Source organism: Harpia harpyja, chromosome 12 (genome assembly GCF_026419915.1).
Source record: "Harpia harpyja isolate bHarHar1 chromosome 12, bHarHar1 primary haplotype, whole genome shotgun sequence".
NCBI classification, from domain to species: Eukaryota; Metazoa; Chordata; class Aves; order Accipitriformes; family Accipitridae; genus Harpia; species Harpia harpyja.
In genome coordinates, this window is record NC_068951.1 from 43159388 (window position 1) to 43182642 (window position 23255).

The 23255-nt window shown below is 38.0% G+C and overlaps 1 protein-coding gene across 4 annotated transcripts in view; it reads right to left on the reverse strand.

The window, feature by feature from the left end:
- Positions 1–23255, reverse strand: part of RSRC1 (arginine and serine rich coiled-coil 1) — a 176537-nt gene that overhangs the window by 60173 nt on the left and 93109 nt on the right. For all 4 annotated transcript variants that reach the window (XM_052804052.1, XM_052804054.1, XM_052804051.1 and 1 more), the window contains one exon: positions 20828–20879. In XM_052804052.1, the coding sequence (XP_052660012.1) occupies positions 20828–20879 (52 nt within the window). The remainder of the gene's footprint in view (positions 1–20827; positions 20880–23255) is intronic.

Sequence of the window (23255 nt, forward strand, 5' to 3'; positions counted from 1 at the left end):
AAAAAAAGCTAAACATTAGACTTGCTGCTTCAACAAACTATTATTACATGCTTCACCAGTCCATTAAAGAAAGTAATTTAATCAGTTTGTATTTTCTCAGTAAAATCTCATTCAGAGAAATTTTATTGCCAGCTATCTAAATAGTAAATACTTATTATCCTCTCAAAATGAGTTTTTGCTTGCCAAGGGCAAACCCATTGCTGTTATTGTAGTGCTCTGTCAGAGAAACAAGAAGTTAAAAAGGTTATAAAGATACCATTAACGTCATGGGACTGTCTTGTCAGGACTCAAAAGTGCTTAGTAATTGAGGGTTTTATTCAAAGTGTATTAGCACCCATATAAACGGCACAGCTAATATGATGCTTTAGGCTTTATTTTGTTGCAGCCCTGCATAATCACCTACAAACAGCTGAATACTGTAAATTTATCTGCTGAAGAGCACAGCTCATTTTATCATCTGTTTCTAGGCTGAGTCTTTGAATAAAATGTCAATAACGTACAGCTTAAAGGCACAGACGAGGTGCAGCCAGCCAGGGCCACCAAGCAAGCTCTAATGACAACTAATTGGTGCCAGTGACGCGTCCTCTGCGCGGAAACACCGCGCTGGGAAAAGGCACGCGTGGCGGCTTCATTCAGAAAAGTACATTTCTTGCCAGTAAAAATGCTAGGAGTAACCCTGTTCAATAAGCTTTTCAAAAGTCCATCTGTACAGACACACTGCAGCAGAAACCTGGAAACGGTACAGCCCAAAAGATAATATTCCTTAATAATCTTGAACGTTACGGTAGCACAGCAGAGCCACGGCAGTAGCGTAGGTGGGCAGCAGGAAAGCTCCCCTGCCGCCTGCAGCCCCTCTCTGTGTGGCTTCAGATCACTCTGCCGCTCGGTCTGATGTGTTTGCTGTCACCTGAATTTGAATTTTGGTGACAAACTTGACTATAAATTATCTCGAACAAATGCTTGACAAAGACAGAGAACAATAATAGAGGTAAATAAAAATTTCTCTCCTCTGCACTTCCCTTGGTCCACAAATAACTCTAGAAGCTGTAGTAACTCTGTCGCCCGGCCCCCACCTCACCTCAGGTAAACCTGCTGCTCTCAACACACATCTACGTGAACGCGTGGAGAGTCACACTTCTGGACTAGGTTGCAACAAGGTCTACGATAGGGTTTTCAGAATGTGTGTTAATGACTACAGACATTTTATAAAATGCATATATTTAATGCATACATTAAAAATGCATATGTTTAACTTTTAATTTTCATACTTTAAGCATAATTTGTTTGAATAAAGTAACATAATGGAAATTCTGTACTTCAACAATAGCTATGAAAAAAAGATGCTTATTATAATGAAAACCTAAACTGCATGCAAATTGAAAAATGAATGAGAAGGTGGGGGAGAAAACCCCACAAAAACTTTCCAGTTCCAATGTTATCTTTCCTCAAATGCTCACAATAGTGCTACTATTGTATCCACAACGTCCTTAACCTTCCCATCTTCAACCAGAAAGCATAGTGCAGAAGAAAAATAAGTTGAGGAGCAGATTTGTTTCTAATGTGCCTACTACAGACAAAAAGAAGTGTGTGTGGGATTATTCGACGGTCATATCAACTTAAAGCAGATGTATTGCACGAGCTGAATTTCTAGGCGCTAGAAAAAGCAAGAAAACAAGCACCTCTCCTCTTCTGCCATGCCCTAACAACCAAAACATCGCTCAGCACTGCAGGACACACTCTAAAAGTACGTCCTTTCATGGACTGCGCTCCACCACCTGCCGATCAGAACTGCAAAATGCCCTTTGACTTTTACTTGCGTAAAAGCCCCATCAACAGAAGTATGTATATGGCTACAGCAGGGACAAAAATGTCACCAGGTGTGAACTACTGCCTGTTGAGAAATGCCAGACTGGAATGTGCAACCCAACATTTCAACTCAACATCAAACATCTGGACAAGGTATTTTAAATTGAGACTGGAGACATCATTAAGTACTAAAGGTACTGCTGAAGCAAAGGAGCATGGGCTATTCTCAAGTTCATATTTACAGCTAAAGGAAAAAAGTACATTCCTGTACCGAAACACTTACCAACGTTATTGCTGAAGTCTAAGTTGGTCAGTCAGAGGTTTACTAGAAGTCATCAGTTCCAAGGATCATTCATAACAATCTCAATTCTTTCCCTGAAGTCTAGATATTTCCTTTGCCAGGTGTATAACATTTAAAGACAACTGATTTTCAGGTTTTCTTCAGGAGCAGAGGACGCTACACCATCAGCTTCAGCAGATCTAGTACAACCAGTTTTGAAACATTCATGACAGATTTTGAAAAAAGCAGGAGTTTCAGAGAAGTAGGCAAGAAAAAAAGGAAGCCACATGAAATGGGAGTACTGCAGGTTTCCCTACACAGTAAGTAAATAAAGATTCTGGTTAAATTTATGTTTCATGGAAAATAATCTGACTACCACCCACAGGGAATAATTGCAGTTCTATAATATAGCTCAGGACAAACAACTTTATGTAATGTAGGATGACGACAGCACGACGTCTTAATAGGATAATTCAACTATTAGAACCTGTTTATTGCAACTTCACTGAACTGACTGTTTGGGAGAAGATTTTACATGCATAGGTGTGCTTCAGTTGATTTTTCTGGGTTTTGTTTATTCTGTTTTGCTTTGAGGAGGGAGGTAAATTATCTACGCGTAACCGTTTCTGAAGATAGGGACAAGGACAGATGTTTCCTCTATGCAAAACATGCTGGGGATCTTCTCTTTAAGAAGATCTACAGCCCCCCACAGTTGCAAAAGCACCTGAGATGCAACATGTTCCCATGAAATTACACCTAATTTTGCTCAAGCTGTTACCCTATGAAAAAGAGATCAAACCACCGTAGCTAAATTCCCTCAGATTTCTTCTCTGAGGAGGCTTAAGCCCAGAATTGAAAAATGAAGCTGAACTTTCTGTAGGGTTTAATCAAACTGGTCCAGGCTGGGCACAAAAGCTGGAAGGAAGGGGGATTTCTCTCAAAGGCTTCCCAGCCTGTTCTCTGCTCAAGTGAAATTCTTAAATTGTGAGATCTAGACCGTGTAAAATTAGGTGTACATTAAAACAAACCATTGGTCAGAATACAATATAAAACTGTTAGTGTGGACACTAATTCTTGTTGTTCTGCATATTCCAATTTTGCACCCATCTGTCCTGATCAAATACTCATGTGAGCAGCACCAACCATTTTCTAAATGTTTGCTCTTCCTCTCTGCCCTTCTCTTACTCTGCTGCTTGTGGTTGCCCTAACCTTTCCCTCCCTCCACGTCTTCTCCTTAATGTAACTTTTAGCTGCTTTGTACTCTTTCACTCTTCCACAAGGTAGTTCCTTTCCCCCCTTAGTTTTACCCACACTTCAGACCAGAAAATCTGAATACAAAGTGTTACTGCAAGTTAGGAATATACAGGAGCCAAAACCAGAGCTGCAGGTGGGTACATCAATGTGAGTGAGAAGAACAGAAACAATTTCCAGGATGAAATTCTGCTGCATATTTCCAAAAAGCAACTGCTCATATTTCATATTTTCACACTAATTAATAGGAACACTGCTAAGAATACCATTTACAGCACAGCATTTTCATTGAAATAAGCTGCTAGGCAGAGGTTCAACTATTATCAGTTTTCAGTGCAAGTTCTTTCTATTAAAAACCTTGATAACATAAGCAAATATAGACATTGCTGCCTTCCCCCTCTGCTTCAGTGTTGTATAAATACTTAACAACATAACTGACACTCTCTTTAATCTCTACTGACTATAGTTAACGACCCTCAGCCTGACCACAGCTCCATTCCTATAGAGCTCTGCACTCGCCTGCTCAGCTCATGTAGGACCAGCTCAGGGTTTCCAAGTACTTGTTCTTTTACAATGTAAATGTGAATAACCCTTGCTTCCTAAAGAACTGAGAAATCCATGACGGAGTCTTCCCTTCACGTTTTCTTGCCTTGAGTTGATAGCAATGGAATCACGATTTCATCTTGCTCGAAGAGGCTCACCATTATAAAATCATTAACGTTTTTCAGAGAAGACTCTCCAAGGGCTCAAGATCAACAGCATAAAATGCTCAAAACCTTTAAGACAATACTCTGATTAAATTGTTTCATTGGGTGTTTTAACAACATAAAGGGGTACATGATGGCTTAAACAAAGAACCCTGCCCAGAAATCTTAAATAATAAATTACACTGTAGCCATAGAGAAGAGCAATAGAAAGGGAATTAAAGGGAGGATCTGACATAAAAGCATACAATTTGATTGTTCACATTAGCTGTGTTTTGAAATACTACCTTTTTTTTTTCTTGCTAGGGTAATCAATACAAGTGATATGGCAAAGGACACAAGTTTTCATTACTCTTACCTTTCATTAGAGACACCATTTTGCCCTTTCCCATGTATCACAGTGGAATTCTTTAACAAGCTTGTGGCAACATAGCTGAAATCATTGTCTGCAGATTTAATTCAGCATGAACTTTCCTTGCTTTTGCATATTGATTCGCATTTGGAAGAGTGCTAAATGAAAGTCTAGCTTTTCATTTTAAAAAAGGCTAGAGAAATACATACGTATCCTTGCGTATACATATATATATATGGTTTATATCTGCCAATAGACTGTTCAAGTGAAAAATAAACACTGTCTCTACCATTTTATCATTTAACTGTTCTTAAAAAGCATGCAGGGTTATGTTTTAACTCACAGCTCAGTCCCTCTCTCCCTTTCACACTCTTTGGTTTAGGATCAAAAGAAGATTGCTGGTGCTTGTTCAGGTCTCCCTACACAGCAAAACACCAGCCAAGGAATTAGGAGTTTTAAATGCTACAGGCAAATATAGCTCTAGGCAGTTAGTGTAAGTTTATTCATCACATATTTGGGAGATTTTTTTTTTTCAATAAACTCTCTGAATGCCCTCTTCAATTGTTATTATGCAAAGCTCTCAGAGTAGACCATGTGAGGCTTCTAGCTAGCAGGTACTTTTTTCAAAGGGAAATTACTCATTTGTCTTTAGATAAAATTATTAATACATATAATATACTACTTGAAGTAGCTGAGAGACTGGAGCTGTATTCAGTCTTTGAAACAATTCTTTTGAATGAGTTAAGTAGGATGCTGTTAGAGGGTAAAAGCGCGTTTCATTGCCAGGACGGGCAATATGCTGACACAGACAAAAAAACATAGCAACCCTCCCACCCTGTTCTAAGTTTATTCTGGTTCTAACACCTATTATCAGTTTGGTATGATTAGGCATATTACTGCCTGATTTGGCACATATGGAAGCAACTTCACTTGTCTAAAGAAAGAGCCATATTATTGCTTCTGCGAAAACAATCTTTATGCCTTTTTTTTTCTTTTCTCCACACCTCTGACACATTTTTATATTTTTCTCCAAGTACATTTGCATGCTTTTCCATTTAAAATTAAAAACATAAATAAGTTCTGGTATCTACAGGTAGCAGCATCAAATGAATGCAAGTAGTGTTAGCTGTGAATTGTGAAGAACATAGAGCACGACTTCCCTCCCCCAGCCCCCCAATGAAGTAATATAGAATGGTGGCCTAGAAACAAAGAAGTAGAACATCACATAAAGTTCCTGCTTGTACTGCAAATAGCCAAATGATCCAGAAAGACCATTATCATTTTAAATAGGCATACAACATGTATGCTTTTTACACCTCAGGGGGAAAAAAAAAAAATTGTCTTGGTGAGAAGAGAAAACAATTTTGTTTCCGAAGACTGCCTTTTCATAATGTCATATTTTCAAAAACAACAGTTTCTCAAAATACTGAGAAAGCATGAACTGTTGAATAGATCTGTTTTCCAAGAAATGAAGGGAATACTTGATCTACCCTTTTGTACAGAGCCCGTATTAATTACATTTTAAAGAGGAAATTTAACCAAAAAAAAAAAAATTGTTTTAGCTACCTAAAACTGAAAAAAACCCTCTCAAAATAATAGTATTTATAGCATCTTAAAAGATAAAGCCATTTTATTATTACAGAAGTTTATCTTCAAGTCTGCTTTTCAAGAGCATTCTTGTAGAGAGAAAATATTGCCATATAAAATCCTGGCAAAATAACCATAGTAAACAAACACTCCCCTCTTTTTTTTAAATACAGATACTAAAATTTCATAAAACAAATTAGTATGAATGATACAAAGGAAAAACAATAATGCCTATTTTTATAGAAATTCTTACTGGTAGTCTCATAAGTATGAGAATTTCTCTGAAGTCACGCATAAGTTCCTATGAAATGATAGGCAGTCATCCTTACAAGAAGCCTAACACAACTACACCACTGGGGGGGCGAAATCTTTGCTAAACATCCACCACTATATTTTAAGATTTATTCAGTCAACACCTCATTATCATCTCTAAATCTAATGGGACACGAATGCATTTCATCACAGATGAAAATCTTCAGCGACTGCTAAAATGAAAATCAAAAAATTATTACAATCTAGTAGTTTGGCTTGCAGCATGCATTAATCAGAAATCATAATAAATCCACATGCTTCTTCAGACAGCACATTAGTCAAGCAGTTTTGTATGATAACGACATTGACTAATGGGCTCAGAGTTAGAAGGGTCAATCATAAACTCATCAAATGCTTCATTTAATTTCTTAATTTGGACAAACACAATTTGTTTATGGGAAAGATATCAGGTGTTCTTGAATGAATAATGGCTATGAAACCAAACTCCATTAATCAGCTCTTGATTACAAATGACTCAGAGATTGTTTGTTCTAATTTCATTCATTTGGGTCAACAAAGAAAACATGAGCAAACGAAACCACTTGGAGAAAATGGCACACTTAGTTCTCCATATTTAATAAAGTTGTGATAAATATTCTTTCAATAACTGTAAAACAAGAATTTTATTACCCACATGAAATACTACTCTTGGTTCAAGTGAAAAAATTAATATATATGATTTACAAGAAGATCGTGTAGGCACAAAACAAGATCTTCAGGTGCTGGACAACTGTACTCTGAAGTCAGAGCAACGTGCTTGTATTTCAGGTTTTCCTGAAAGGATAAATGTGAAAAGCACAAAAATGGCAGGTTTTGATTTCCACTTGCTGTGAAATATTTCAAGAAAATGATGCAATTTAATATCTTCAACAAGTAGGCAAGTGAGCTTAGCAGAATTGACAGGGAACTACGAGGAAAAAGGGCCCATGGACCTGTGTATATCAGGATTCACAAATTCATGCTGTATTTTTCCAGGCTTTAAGATTTTTAAACCCAGCCTGTATTGCTGCATGCCATTAGCATTCAGGAATAATTCTGCACTTTGTTACCGTGCAGAAGAACAACGAAGTTTTTCAAAGTTTGCTCGCGAGACTTGGGGCTGTTTTCAGGAGGAGCCGTCACCAACACCGTCATGGACACCGCGTCCAGTTTGAACTGCCCGCTGCCCACCACCTTCAGCCTCGCACGTAAAGATGAGTTCAGGCCAGTCCCCGGACCCTCAGGGCTGCACTTGTGTCCCAGTTTGGACCACCGTGTGCAGACCCTTGCAAGCACACCAACTTTCCAGCACCGCTCCTAACTGCACCTCACAGCCACCTAGGAGTGGTACGAGAGGAGGATTTTCTCTGATGACCAGTACGGGGAGACGCAAATTCCAAAACCCGAAAGACCATCTCTCGGTGGAGGTGCCTTCGTGTTCCTCTGCTCCACGACAGAATGGGCTGCACTGTACAGCATCAATATTAACTCCAGCAATATCTGGCTCTGAAACTTAGGGCATTTTGTGCAGTAGCAATGACAGAAACAGAAATACCTATCCTTGATTAAAAGCCTGCCTTCTTCTGTGAGCATATACTTGAATACAATAATGATAGTTAATTCTATACCTGCAGTTCAGGTACCTTTGCTTCACACGCAGCAATGCATATTTCCGGACAACCCTGAAGTTCTCTCCCATTTGAAAAATAACAGCAGATAGGGCACTGATTACTAATTACAACTTCTAATCTCAGTCTGCAGCTCAGGAGGAAATGAGGATGACACGGTCACACATGAGACCAAGTTCTGGCACACGGGCTTCATTCCTGCTCCGTCACAAACTACCCATGACTGTTGGCAAGTCATGGAAACTCCCTGAAACCGTCGCTCTACCTCAAAAGGGCACTGTGATCTAAAATCCACTGATAGACAGGGAGTATTTATCTATTAAATTACAGGTGCCTCGGCAATGCCTACCAGCTGGAGCATGAGTAAGGCCTCCTATAATGACCTCCACACTCGAAAACTTGCAGCATGAGCCATCACAACAGTGAGAAGGAGCAAGGACATTTTCTTTCTTTTCCACTTATTTCTCCCTTCAGCAAGCTGAGTGAGACATTCGGGCACGCTTCACATCTGGAAATTAGACAGAGAGGCCCTAAACATTTAAACACGCAATTCATGTCCACCAGCTAGAGCCAGTGCTGCTGAGGGTATCAAGCACTTTAAAGCCCTTTTCTGGGTATCCATGCTATAAAATCCAGACAAACGCTCTCCAGTTTCACTTGTAGAAAACCTAAACTGAAGGGTGGTAAACATCCAAAGATTTACAAGGTATACTGTCACAGCGTATCTTAGGGGCACACATTCTGGCTAATGCTTTAATGACCACAGACCAAAGCAGGCACCTATACAGAGAAGATGGCATGACAGATCGGGTAAAATATGAGAAATAAATATTTTGCTATTGGTATTAAGACATAACATTTCCCAAAAGGCATGCTTAAACAGAAACTAGCCACACAACCACATATGGTTTCTGCAGCCAAAACAGGATATAATTAAATTACTGGGCAAAGTTGCTAAATATGAATTGATATAAAACTTAAGCTAACTGAAAAATTGTCTTTGACTTAAGATCAATAGCAGGACTGAAAGATTCATCTGCACATAATTAGCACACATATTTGCATCAAAATCATGTATACCATATGCTACAATATTACTGAAAACCCATTAGTTATAATGTAAGCCTGAGATACTTTTGTTTCTCCATAGCACGAAAAACAGGTCTCAGATAAAAAAATCTAACCAAAAAAAAATTCTAAAAGCTTCAGAATAATTTCTAAAGGCAATAAATGTTCATTAACCAATAAATTTACTGTAAAGTCTACTTATAAGCTCTGTTTTACATTATGGCATCCCTACATTAGCAACTACTGATTGGCTTCTTAAAATAGAAAAAAATATACATTCTACAAAAATGGTTCAAAGCATTATTTTTTTTTAATCTCTTGTAAGAGCCTAAAAGAGGTTCATGAAGTGAATGGCTTTTAGACACCAATACAATGGTATTACAAATTGCAAAAGTGAATTATTCTGTTTCAAACACATTTTATTCTCCACCCAAATTCGTTTAATTAAAATTCCGTATTTTTTCAGCAATCATGAAAATGAAGTTGAATTAATTATTGAAGTAATTATTGATTAATCAAGTGTTTACTTTGCTCACCAATGACACAAAACAGCTGCACTTCAAAATCACATACTCTGTAAGGACAAGACCATTAATATGTTAAAAAAGTAATTACTTGGAGTAATGACTCTTTTTTATATAGTTGTCGCTTTGCATGCAGAAAGTATTATTTTTTTAGTACTCTAATGAGATTATGTATCTTTGCCAACAAATTAGGAGCAAGTAATGTATGAAGAAATGTATTTAACTTCCAGCTGTATAAGCACTTGTGCATGGCTATGGAGCTCATTGGTGTAGACGATCCAGGTGAGTTCAACTACTTTCTGCATCTTTCTGAAATTCGGTCTTAAAATACCTGCAATTCTCATAAAACACACAATATAAAAATTAGCTACCATAAATTTATTCCAATATACATTTTCTTAGTTTTTTTTAAATAATTTAATTCTTATATTGCTCAGAGTCTGTTCAAAAGTGTTCTTTCTGCCGATGTCGTCAACTAAATGGGTTTTGACACAGAAATCTGCTGAGTAGGAATCAGCAGTTGACCTAGAAACTGGGTTCACTAACTCCATAATTAGATGAGTTTCCTAAATTAGCTAGTTTTCAAGAATAGGATGAAATCTTCCACCTTCAAATACGTACCTACAGCAGAAGGATACACTATGAAAATCTTGGGAAGTCACTCTAAGCTGAGGATGTGCATCTGCCACAGTGATACTGTCTGAGCAGAACTGAGCAGATGAAAACAAAAAAATTAAGCATTTCACCAATCAAGAGTCGTGAACTAATCTGTAGAGTACAGGGACAGGATTATAGATGGAAGAATAAATGTTCAGATCCTTATGGAAAGGATGAGCTCACTGAGAGCCCTGAAGTCCAGAGAAGATTACCCTTTTCTGGAGCTATGGAAAGCCACACAACCTTTTACTCCACAACTCAAGACAGACAGAGCATTCAGTACGTCAGATGGCAGCAGAGAGAAATCGGACTGCACAGCCTACTCGGATGATTTGGGAGACATTTCAGAAGTGTAATTCCAGTTCATTTACGTTTGAAAGAACCGAGACAGGGAACAATAACAAACTTCACAGACTGGTGCAAACTCACTACAAATCAAAATTCCCACCAGGGTTTGCAGTTTTGTAGACACTGAAAGAACCACCACCCTTCCTCTTCTTACAGCAAGATATCTTCTATGAATTCTTCAGACATCAAATGCTTTGTTACGAAACAACCATAAAGCTTAATTATCAAAATAGAGACCAGGACCATTCATCAGTTTTTTCAAACTGTAGTCTTTCATTAGTCTATATATTATGCAAATCATATTCTTGAAAATTAAATCTTCTATTCATGTCTAGACTCCTGAAATATAAGGAAAAAAAATCCAGACCATTTTCTCTACTAAAGAACACCTGTATTTGTTGTGATCTCGCTACTACAAAGCTTAAAAAACCTAGAATGAGGCTGGGTAAAAAAGTCTGCGAATGGGAAATTCGGGTATGTAAACATACTAACGAGCACACAAAATTCTTGGGAAAAGATGCAGAGTTTTTGGATTCATTTTAGTGGATGAAACTGCAGTTTTATTTATAGTGATCCTGTAGAAGGAAGAGCCTAAAAAGACACTCAGAAGACTTTTGGATTGCCTTAAGCACCTGATGCCCTCTCCAAAATCGGGATGCAACAGAAATCAAGGTTCTTGCCTGCCTATGAGAGGCCGGATTTAAGATGGTGTTAAACACTTCCAAGCAATAACTTGTGACTATAACAACAAGATGATAACTTTTTGTTGTTGTTGTTGAACAATGTCCAAAGGAATTCCACGGCATCAGCTATTTTTAGGAACTCCAGGAAAGAAGAAAAAAAAAAAAAAAAAGAAATAATTCACTGTAGAACAAATTGTTGAAAACACATATTCACTGAAGAAGAATAAAATGCCCTATGAACTTCCTGTGTTAAGTTCTTCCTTAAGTTTCTGCATGATCTTCTGGCAGAAAAGTACTTCTGAGGGACTTCAGTTTCACTTGGGGGGTTAATGGAGCGACACAAAGGAAAGTAAAACAGTTAATGAAATCCACAGATGTGGTTTCTTCCGTTTATCTCCAATAATGAACCGAGAGAAGTGGGAGGAATATTCAGACCTCCTACCAAAGCCTCTACTAGTTGGCTCTAAGTGTTTGGGCAGACTGACAAAATAAGACATTAGGCTGATGAACATAATTCAGATTTGGTACTTTGGGTACCAATAAACAGCGTGTTCAGTCTCTCTTTCAGACCAGTGGGAGAAAACATCACCCAGGTCAGATACAGCTAGATAAAAGCAATACTCTGTTGTTACTCAGTCATTCAAGAGTAGTCATAAAAGTAGGAGTCCAAGAAACTTGATCGTTATCTCTTTGCATCCTAATTGGTATGCATGAAAGGATCACTATGTATGCCTGCATGTCAGTTAGAAAGGCTGCAGATGGGAGGAATCCAACTCGTTGCATTAGTTTTTTGCAATTCACAAATGCAAGACACTACTGTTTCATGCATTTATTTATTTCCTATATTAACCAATGACAAATAACCTCTCTGTTTAGTACAAACCACATTTAACCAAAGCGTTAGTCACTACTGCCAGCCCAAATCTTGATCAGTGCCTATCATGGTTTAACCCCAGCCAGCAACTAAGCACCACGCAGCCACTCACTCACTTCCCCCCCCCCGCAGTGGGATGGGGGAGAGAATCGGAAGGAAAAAGGTAAAACTCGTGGGTTGAGATAAGAACAGTTTAATAAAACAGAAAGGAAGAAACTAATAATGATAATAATAACAATAATAGAATGACAATAATAATAATAATAAAAGGATTAGAATATACAAACCAAGTGATGCACAATGCAATTGCTCACCACTCGCAGACCAATGCCCCGTTAGTTCCTGAGTGGCGATCCCTCCCAGCCCCACTCCCCCCAGTTTATATACTGGACATGACATCACACGGTATGGAATACCCCTTTGGCCAGTTTGGGTCAGCTGCCCTGGCTGTGTCCCCTCCCAACTTCTTGTGCCCCTCCAGCCTTCTTGCTGGCTGGGCATCAGAAGCTGAAAAATCCTTGACCTAGTACAAACACTACTTAGCTACAACTGAAACCATCAGTGTGTTATCAACATTATTCTCATCCTAAAGCCAAAACACAACACTATACCAGCTATTAGAAAGAAAATTAACTCTATCCCAGCCAAAACCAGGACAGTGCCAAACACTACACCTGTGTCTGTGGTTGCCCATCCCTGTACCAGTCAATTCTTAATGCTAACATGTGCAAATAAATAGATAATTACCTCAGTATTTGAAAAAAGCTATCATTGAGGGTGTATTGTGATAGCTACGCCTCACATCTACATTTTCAGAACAATTGTTTTATCTTTTCTCACCCACCTTCCCCTTCATTTCTCTCTCAAGTTCTCAGTCTCATTCTCAAGTTTTCTGTATCACTTGCTCACATGAGGAATAGAGAGGCAAAACAGCAAAACCCTTTACTCCTGACCAAACCTCAGGCATAAAGTGAAGATATAACACAGGAAGAGTATTGAAACGACAAAGGCATTAAGCAAGAAAAACCATAAATGGCAATTTCTTGGGGCTACAAGCAATTAATGCTTGTAGTTGACACCACAGCAACAATGGGAATGACAGTTTCTCCTCAATTTATTTCTGAAAACATGAAAAAAATTTCTGGCCTCTTCAGGACAACCTTGCAAAGTAAGTTTCATGAAGTCCAACCTAAAACTTCTCTTAATCCACTTCTTTTTTTTTGTTTTGTTTGTAATGCTTTAACAGCTTGTCATCAGTACTAGAGCATGATACAAATTTAATCTTCAATAATTACTACATGCTGTTTTGTAGCCTGCAGTATAACAAACCCCAAGGTCCTGATCCTGTGCCTGAAAGCCTTCTCGGAGTAAGGGAGCAGGAGGTTGTCAACTACAAACGCTTGCTGGCAGCAGCACAAGTGACCAAGTTACCTGCCATGGGATGGGGCCAAGCCATTTAAAAGATGCAGCAATTTGACGCAGCTCTTTGCGTCCTCTGCCCAGGTCCCTGGGCTTCTTCTGTGCTGGAGTCCGGGGAGGACGTCCCACCCGAACCCCGGGGTGCTCGGGCATCGCGCTTGCCTGTGCCCACATACGCGTACCCAGGTCTTGCTTGTTTAGTGGTGTTTGCATCAGGAACAGATTCTTACCCGTTCAAATTCTCCTTAGCTTGGGGTTCAAGAAATGCTGCACAAAACACTTTAAAAAACATTTTTAGCGCCTACATCCGTGTTGTCATATAGAGAAAAGGTAATTCAATAAGACATCTTTGCTCATAGAATTGAGATTTTTATATAAATGAAGTAAAATTCAATTATCCAAAGTGTCAATAGACACTACTCAAAACAACTGTTTGAAATTGATAGAAGCAAGGATTTTATATTAAATCAAACTGAGCATACCCACATAGTAAGTATATTAATATCTTTTTCAATATTCAGCAACTTTTAAGCTTCCTATAAGTTCAATTTCTTACAATTTCTGGGGAAAGCATTGTTTTAAAAGCTATTTTTAAATTCCCATGAAACAGGTAAAATATTTTACAGATTATTTCACCCTTTGTGCATGTAAACCAACACGTTATCCATCCTTCTAAAATTGTTTGCATAATTAGAAATTCAAACTAAGGCCATCAAGTTTTCAGCAGAAAGAACACAAATAGCAAAATCAAAAGTAAGAAAACCATAATCAAAATGAGAAATCCATAAACATTTTATAAATTGGACATTCAAAAATAGGCACCAATAAAAGGAAATTTCTCATACTTGTTGCCACCTGCCTGCCTTACTACTTTGCATAGCTAGAAAAGAGCAAAATAGAGGCCATCCTATTTAACTAAACAGTTTTTATTAAAGTAAAAGAAAAGCAAGAATCTATGAAGTAGCAAGTGATCCTATTAGTTCCACCAGACTAAAATCATACAGTCTACGTATGTGGTCCTTTCAGCCACATCTGTTATGAGCCATTTTGATACCAGAAAGTAGAGAATATTTGACTATTTATTTATCAGGCACCGAGTGCAAATTAGGGTTTTTCTCCCCATGGGTAGATTTGAAAAAATGCAATAGGTATTATAAGACACTTGCATTTTTACAACAGCTAAGGCCAAAAATACTTGTTAGATTCAATAATTTTCTTTTTAAGGAATACATAAAATGTAATAAAGATGCATGGTACAAAATTAAAGGGAGGAATTTGATATGTAATCCAAAGATAATGAGTTAAATATCCAATACCCAGAATTGCTGCCAAACAGATCTGATAAATTTTAAATGCTTATGATTTGTATTCATCAATTTTTACCACATATTGCTAATGTCATATTAGCGTGTCAGTTCTGAAGTTTCCTTTAAATAAACTCTGTCAAGAATTCTTTGCACAAAAACGCTCTATTCTTGAATGCTCTTTCAGCCATAGATTGAAATGCAGATTCCAAAAATAGATCAGTCACTTATTTCAACTCTAGACCTTTGAAAATCCAGATCAATTGCCTTTTGTCATCGTCTTTATAAGGAGAGTAAGAAATTTCTGCTTATCATCAGAGAAAAACATTCAGACTACTTTGGTAAAGGCAGCAATATTGATAGTTTGAAACGTCCACATGCTATTTCATATCACTACATTTACGGTTTGGAATATTCATCCTTTTTTTAATCTTTATGAGAAAACATGGGCGCCATACGACAATTTACGGCACAAATTAACCAGCTTTAGAGTTCTGAGGCATTCTGTCAAGCTTATGGCTTCTAGCAAGGCAGGATTCGAAGCAGGGCGAACTTTTTCCTTAAAATTAGCGATAGGAGCGCGCAAACGTTTAACACAAAACCCCGGCTCAAATCTTCTGTGCTTCTCCGTCTCTCGGTAATGAAGTCTGGGAAAGAAATCACAGACACCCAAGTGGTTTGGCAACTGTAAGTGACAGAAGCTCAGCTAAATCCTCTGTTTACACTGGGGATTAGCCGGGTAGATTGTGCGCCGCAAACTGAGCTGTCGATGGTCAAGGGAACCTGCTCCCTGTCAGCCCGTGGGGCAGCGGCACAAAGCCCGGTCCTGGTAGGAAGTGACCCATAAACGTATCCCTACGAAGGATTTACACAAAGCCAGTCTGCCTCATAGAAACTCCATATGACCATTAACTGGCCTGCAAGGCCTGCCAGGAGGCCTAATTACAGGTCTACAGAGCCCAATAACAAAAGCTGAAGAGCTTTAGCCCAGGGATGATCTGCTTTATACTGACTTGAGAGAGTCCATATAGAGTGACGAAAAGAAAGAGGTTTAGCTTTAAAATTCTCCCAAGAGACAAAGCATTGTAGCTAAGTCTGGAAGGCCCACATGCAACATACTTCAGATAGGCTTAAACATACCACCCTCTCAAAATTAACATTCAACTATTGCCTGCTTAACATCTGCTCAAACATGGCAAGTTGCTGTGATATTGTTAGAGGATGCTAAAAAGGCTTTCTTGTACCTCAATATTGAGAAGGAAATAAAGTCGTGCAAATATAAATTTATAGCTGAGACCAACAACTTCTACTGAATGACAGTTTTTATAAATCAAACATCAGTTGCCTTAAAAACTGAAGTGGAATGCTTCAGTATCTTCAAGTATTGCCCTGCTTAATGAGAACGAAGATGCTGACGTTAATCTACACCAACAAAGAAAAAAATTATTTAACAAAGTGCATAGCAAAGTTGGCATGAATGAAGGACTTGGAGACAAAACTTCTTGACAGCGCTATACCACCTGAATATAAAAATGGCCATCTTCCCCTCCTCCCCTCACAAATACAGGTGAATATTTTTTATTTTACCAGTTCTCCCACAATGAGAGACCAGAAGTCACAATTCCCATCCCCAAAATGCACCAGAAAAAAAAAAAAATCCAATTAAAGAGAGTCTAGTTTACTATTTGCTATCTTCTGTCTTTCAGAGAAATTGGTTGTTATTCCCTAAATTAATATCTAAGTAAAAGCAGATTTTCCCAAGATACTAAATATCTACAATTCCTGCTGAGGCTGATCAGTTGGCCATTGGACCTACCTTCCCTAAAATCAAGCATGTCTGGTGATGAAGCAAGCAGCAAAGAGCGAGGGGAACACAATAATGTGTAATTAACTTTTTAAAACTATGGCCATTGTACTAGAACAGGACTTGGAAAAGTTGACATACTGAAAGCACTTTCAAACCTATATTCTGTAAATCCATAACATAACTAGTGCATTTCAATATACCACTTTCTCTTGCTTAAAAAGCCACAGGGATAAAGCCACATAATTTCCATGTCAATGGGTTGACATGAAGAAAAAGAAAGAAGAAAAAAAAAAAAAAAAAGAGAGAGAGAGAGACACACCAACACCTTCAGATTGAGAAGACAACTCTAACGTGTAAATATTTCACTGAAACATCAGAAGAAGAGTAAAGCAAAACAAGGACTGTCTAAACCTTTTTGTACCTAAATTCTTTTGGAAATCACACCCCTTATAAAGTGCCTCTTGTCTGTAGCGAATGTGGTACTTGGCATAAAGCAGGGTTAGCTGTTTTACTAGCCTAAAGCACATGAACAGAGTGCAGCCAGCTTTTGGACTGACATTTCCTATGCTTGGAGAAAGGTTGGGAATTCCTGCTTTTAAATTTGAACAAAATATCCTCAGACATTCTGCTCTCTGATAAAGCAACAGTCCAAATGCCTTTTCTTAAAAAATATGTGTGTATATTGCATACAAATATGTATTTGTTCCTGTGCCCAATTTGAAGAAAGCACCTGAACTTAAGCCCTGATATCAAATAGTTTTCCCTCAATTCTATATATGTTCCAGGTACTGAGAGAAGTTTCAAATGAAACAGTTATCAACGATAAAGAATTTCTCCCGAACATGACTCTTCATATTCACACACAGGCTGGAGGAGAGCGCAGGCAGCGTAGACGGGGCAGTATTCCCAGCAGAGTGCCAGTTAACCTGCCACCATTCCTGCGCTATGTTTAATTAGTCAATATAAGTCATTAAAGTTACATTCTATTACCATTTCCAGCACAGACAAATGTGATAAAAATTAACTTCTCCACTTCAGCCGGGACTTGTTGCAAAGTTGTATCATTACTTACAGGCAATTTCTTTTCTCAAAATGAATGTCCAATAGCACACACATTCAATTTTTCCACGCGTACACAACAAACTTACATCCCAGTCTCTCTTCCCTTTTTCAACAGAATGCTTTAATCTACAGTAGCAGCACTGACAAAAGATATACATCGGAATTCAGACCATTTGATAGGGCTAAACAAAAGGGAAATATAGAGAGTAAAATAAAGAAAATAAATTTAAAATATCATGAGGCTATGGCGAATAGCAGATTATAAACTCAAGTAGCGGATAAATGTACTGCTGGGAAAGGCCATAAGCAAACTTCAAAACCCACCATCAGCTTCAATTTAAAGTCAGACTGCTCTTACAAAAAGCACTGGTATTTTATAGACAAACTAGCTTCGGTTTATGCACATTAATGTTTGTCCCCTTACACAGCTAGGTACCATTTGCTATATTTGCATTACGTTTATCCAAAGGCATTTCCAGTATATTAAGGACCAAAAAATTTCCTAAGTAAGAAAAGTAAATTTTCTCTAGGTTAATTCTTTCAAGGTATAGTAAGATATGGTAATCTTCAGAATGAAATGAGCAAATATATTTGAATACAAACAATATAAGAAAATGTTAGATTATCGTGGGAGATGGGATATTAATGGCATGGAAATGTCAGGGAAAGGGGAATGGAAATGCCAACACAAGAGCATGTCAATAGAGATGAACAACAAAGGGACCTTCCCACACGCCTCACCAACACTTGTTGGTAATTTTGAGCCATTGCAGAAGGTAAGACTGTTTTGTTTGTCCAAACCATAGAGGAGTACAGTGTCATTAACAACCATTAAAGTGTAGATAATACGTTTTGAATAAAGCACAGCTTCCCCCCCACACACACTTAGTGGGACTGGAGCAATTCCTATAATGTGTACAGCCAGATACTCTACAAGTTAATTCACGAGTTTGAGGTGGATACTGTATCGAGCGCTACATAGGCAAACAGCTTTGTTCATCATTACGAAAGTACAGATTTAAATTTACATTATATTCCATTATATCATACAGCATCATGCTACAACAGCAACAACAATTAACCTGTTGATTGTGAACTCCTTGAAAAGCTGCTCAGTAAGTCTAACATAGATGTCTTTTCATTTTTTTAAACTTAAAGGTGGAAAAAGTGCTGATTTTGCAATAAGTAAACACACAAGAAGATATCGAAACAACATTATTAACATTTCCAACACTCCTCTCACACCAATTTAATAAAAATTCAATTTAATTGACTGAATACAGGACTGGGGGAAGAAGGTGGGGGGATGATCTCATAAATGCCTGAGATTACTAAGACTTAAATAAAGCCAGGAAAGAACTTCTTTCTGTATTTTGGATGTAAGAGAAACAAACAGATTAACTCTCTGGAGTTATTTATGAACAGCTTGCAGCTTCAATCTAAGTTTTAGACTTCAATTGTGAATATTTGAATTTAACAATGTCATAGACCTCTTATATGTTTTTGGAAATTTTTGGGACCCAGGTCATGATGATATACAACCCATAGATATCTTTTATACATTTCCCAGGTGTTAAATTAAAAAATGAGGTGTGATAGATGTGAGTAGTATACACAAATTGTGCTTTTTTAGGTCAGTGCTGTCACATCTATTTTATAATTATATGCTTCAAAGATTTATTAAAAGTTATGGAGAACAATGAATGCATTTGAAGCTATACAATACAAAAGGCTAGGTGCATTTTTGAAAAAAAATATCAGCAATGTGAAAAGATGGGTATTCCTTAAAACAGAAGGTTTCCGTATGGGGAAAAAGTAAAAAATGGTGTTTCTTGGAAATTGCTGTTTATAAGTTAAAAATACATATATGAGAGATGAAAGCTGAACTAAAGACAAATATGTATTTATCACAACGTGTATGAGACACTGAAAGCTTTCCTTTTTGCGTGACAAACTGACAGAGTTTTAATGGGAAAATTAAAATAAGATACAGAAATTAATTAGGATTACAAACCTCAACACAGACTACCACTTCAGAGCATTAAATCATTATTTTAATAATCTGAAGACAAATGCAAGTACCTAAGGAACATCCACTAATGTTCTATAAAAGGATCATTATTAATTTATAAATTTATTATTATTACCACAATCCTACTGCAGTGGAAGGTTCTCGAGTAATGTTTTCACAATCTTGGTGTAAGTGCATCAAAACACAGGCAGCTCTTGTAAATAACCGTTCGGAGAGCGGGTGAAGAGAGGACGCAAACCTCGCTGTCGAACCCGGCGAAGAGCCATGCCACCACGGGGGCGTGCGACCCCCAAGGTGGCAAGGAGCAAAATGGACCTCGGTCTGCGTTACACCACAGGTCGAATCCACAGCAACTTCCACAGGGGAAAACCTGGGAAGCGTGTGTCAAAGCTGCGTACTGAACACTATCAGATTAGCAAAAATAAACCAGAGAGGTGGAACTCCTGCCCATTTGGGAACAGCCATGTCTCTGAGCTTTAACGTGGGCTTCAATACAACACTGGCAAAAAAGGCAGGATAAAAGGAATGATCTTCTCAGCTGTGGTATAATAGGACAACAATTTCTTTAAAGTTTTAGACCTTCCATCAAACTACAGGATTTCTCCAATTTGTATTTAAATTATAGTTAATTAATCCAAAATTAAAAATAGTTACCCAGATATGCATCTTGCCTTCCTTCTTACTAGTGCCAGACTAAATCGGAATGTTTCTCTCTGTAGAGAACTAATATGTAGCTCAGCCTCTTGATTTGAGCCTTTTGGAAAGCTTGCTACATATTTCAGCTACAACTTCAAATAAATAAATATAGATATATACGTGCACTAATTCAGTTCAGTGCTAAAAAATAAAGAAACAAAACCAAATTTTTGAGAGCACAGAGTAAAGTCTCAGTAGCAGCAGCAGCAGCAGCATGAAGTCTGAGTGCTGGTTCTCAACAGCAAAAAAAAAAATTACTTTTTTTTATCTCCTTAAAGGGATTTACTAAGTGCCAATGATGCTGCACACCAGTTTCATCTTAACCAGAAACTGAAGTGAGCTACGGAGAAAGAGACTTAGCATTTGCCAAACAGAAAAGGATAAAATTACTATCTGATATTACAGAAGTTAAATATAAGAAGAATATAATTTTACTTATAATAGCAACACTTACCAGCTGCCTCAAGAACCAGCTGTAATCTTGCTTTGGCCTGTTCAGCAGGAGTCTGAAAAGAGAGGATTTATAAATCTTCATAACTGTTTGCGCATTCGACACGCAAGATCACCCATTACCGACCGCGGCACTGCCATCACCAACGGGGAGCTCTCTCCTCCGCCAGAGACTCAGTCCTCCACGCCATCCAAAGAAACTTCCAGACTGAAACTACTACTCTCATATTTCAGTTAGAAACTATCAGGTAAATTTTCAGAACGGACAGAAAATACCATCCTGATTAGGTAGCGCTGTGGCACCCTGACCAACCTGAGCACCCACAGCCACAGCCAGGCTGAAGCCCACCTCCAGCTCCTTCCCGAGTCCTCCAACAGCAAATCCTCCCCAGCTCCTTGGTGACCCCGTTACACAAAAATACGTGGCTACATAAGCATGCTCCAAATCTGGTTTTAATATGATTAATATGGTGAGCTTTTCACACTTCTTCTGTTATCTGTTTTGATTTTTTCCTCTCCTTAAGGTATTTCTTCACATCTGTTGGGTTGAGGAACATATTGTTGGCTGTGTACCCACTATGCTAATTATTCCAAGTGATGTTTTACTGTGTCCAATGTGCTTGCCATCCCTCTAATTTTGAAGCCACTCAAATGTTTTCACAGTTAAATTTATACACAAACCACATTTGTCACGGAGTTCAGAAGTTGATTATTTCTGTAAGCATCTGAAAAGTTTGGGAGGTTTCTGCTCTGCACTAAAAACAAAACGTGATGGAAATTTTTGGTGTCATTGTTCAGCTTTGAAAACTCTTCTAAGCAGATATTGCTACTAAAACATTTCTTCTGATAACCAGTCTAAGTGTTCACCCTTCCAGTTTCACCCCATTAGCCATACAAATGTTAATCAAGGTAATCGAGCAAAGCTCTTTGCTATGAATGTCCCAACTGATGATGCTCTGTGGGGCAAGAGAATTTGCTTTTCTCAAAATCTCTCTCAACCAGAGACATCTCAGATTGCATTGTGCTCGAACACAGACTTTTACAGCAGGATTGATATCGTGTTACTGTAAAATATAATCTGTATAAAATGGCCTCCTTCTACGAATTCATAAAAACCCCACTTTGATTTTTACGGGTTTATTTCTTTTTATTTATTTATTAGTCCTTTGTTTTACATTATGTCTGTACCTATTAAGAGAGGCTAACTGACGACAAAGAACAATTCAATTTCTACTACAAGAATTTACAGACTGCTCCTTTCATTAGCATGCAATATGAAAGATGTTACATTAATCCGCAGATTGAAAAAGGAAATTTAAATGAAGATCCAGATTTTAGTTGTACAAAGGTCTAATATTTTTCGTTTAGAATTTTGCTAGCTGTTTGCACAAACCCAAAATTATTGGGCAAAATTTATTGTTATAACTACTATACCAACGCTACCATTAGAGTTGACCACTAATCTCGGTGGCAGCAAGAAAAATCTTGAAATTTATTGTAAAAATATCTTCAAATTTCTTCCTCTTGCAAAGAACTAATTATTACAATATGTTTTGGCATATTAAATACATCACTAGAGGAAAGAAAGGAGAGGAAGAAAAAGATCTGCTTTCCATCCAGAACAAACTTGCCCAACTTACTAAGTTTCAGAAAAGCCGTACTTGGGTTTGCGGTTTTTCCATTCCTATGACAACTTTAGATTAAAAAAAAAAAAAAATCACCAGGGTTACTTCAGTATGGCAAAATACTGCAGTGCAATTTAGCAGAGAAGGAAAAGTGTTTGGTCTAAAATACTACCTGCGCTCACGTCTTCACATGAACAGTGCAAGTCTTTGTGCAACCCCACCCATCGGTTGGGTTCTGGCATCCAGTAACGCTTACATTACATTAAATCAGCTTCCTATATTCGTCTTGTCCATTCTGTAACAAAGTGTTTGATTGACTTTAATGATCCACCACCCTCAGCATGAAGGGCACAGCACTGCCTGGGCCAAAGTGCATCCCCACAGCCTCAGCGGTTTGCACGAGCATCCCCCCAGGCTGCGACTCACTCCTACGGGCTGCCCAACACGGGCAGCAGCACGAGCCGACGCATTTCTAAAGTGGCTTTTTTCTGTAAGACTGGAGCGTGTCTCAAATGCTGTGGGACTGGTTGTGTTAAGAGATACGATTTTCTACTCTTAAAGCAGTTATCCAGTTAGATATTTAACAAAAAATACACGGATCTCTCAAATAAAAGGATCTCTTCTTTTTGACAGCGGAACAGTCTGTTTAGTGCTATAGACCGGAGAAAGAGATGTTTCACTGACAGTTATTACCATATTCAGAGCCCACAGTGGCAACATCTAACACTACCACACCAACAATAATTCCCTGAAAGAGCAAATATTAAACCAGGCTCCAGACGGAGGAGAAGGGAAAGCAGCGAGCAG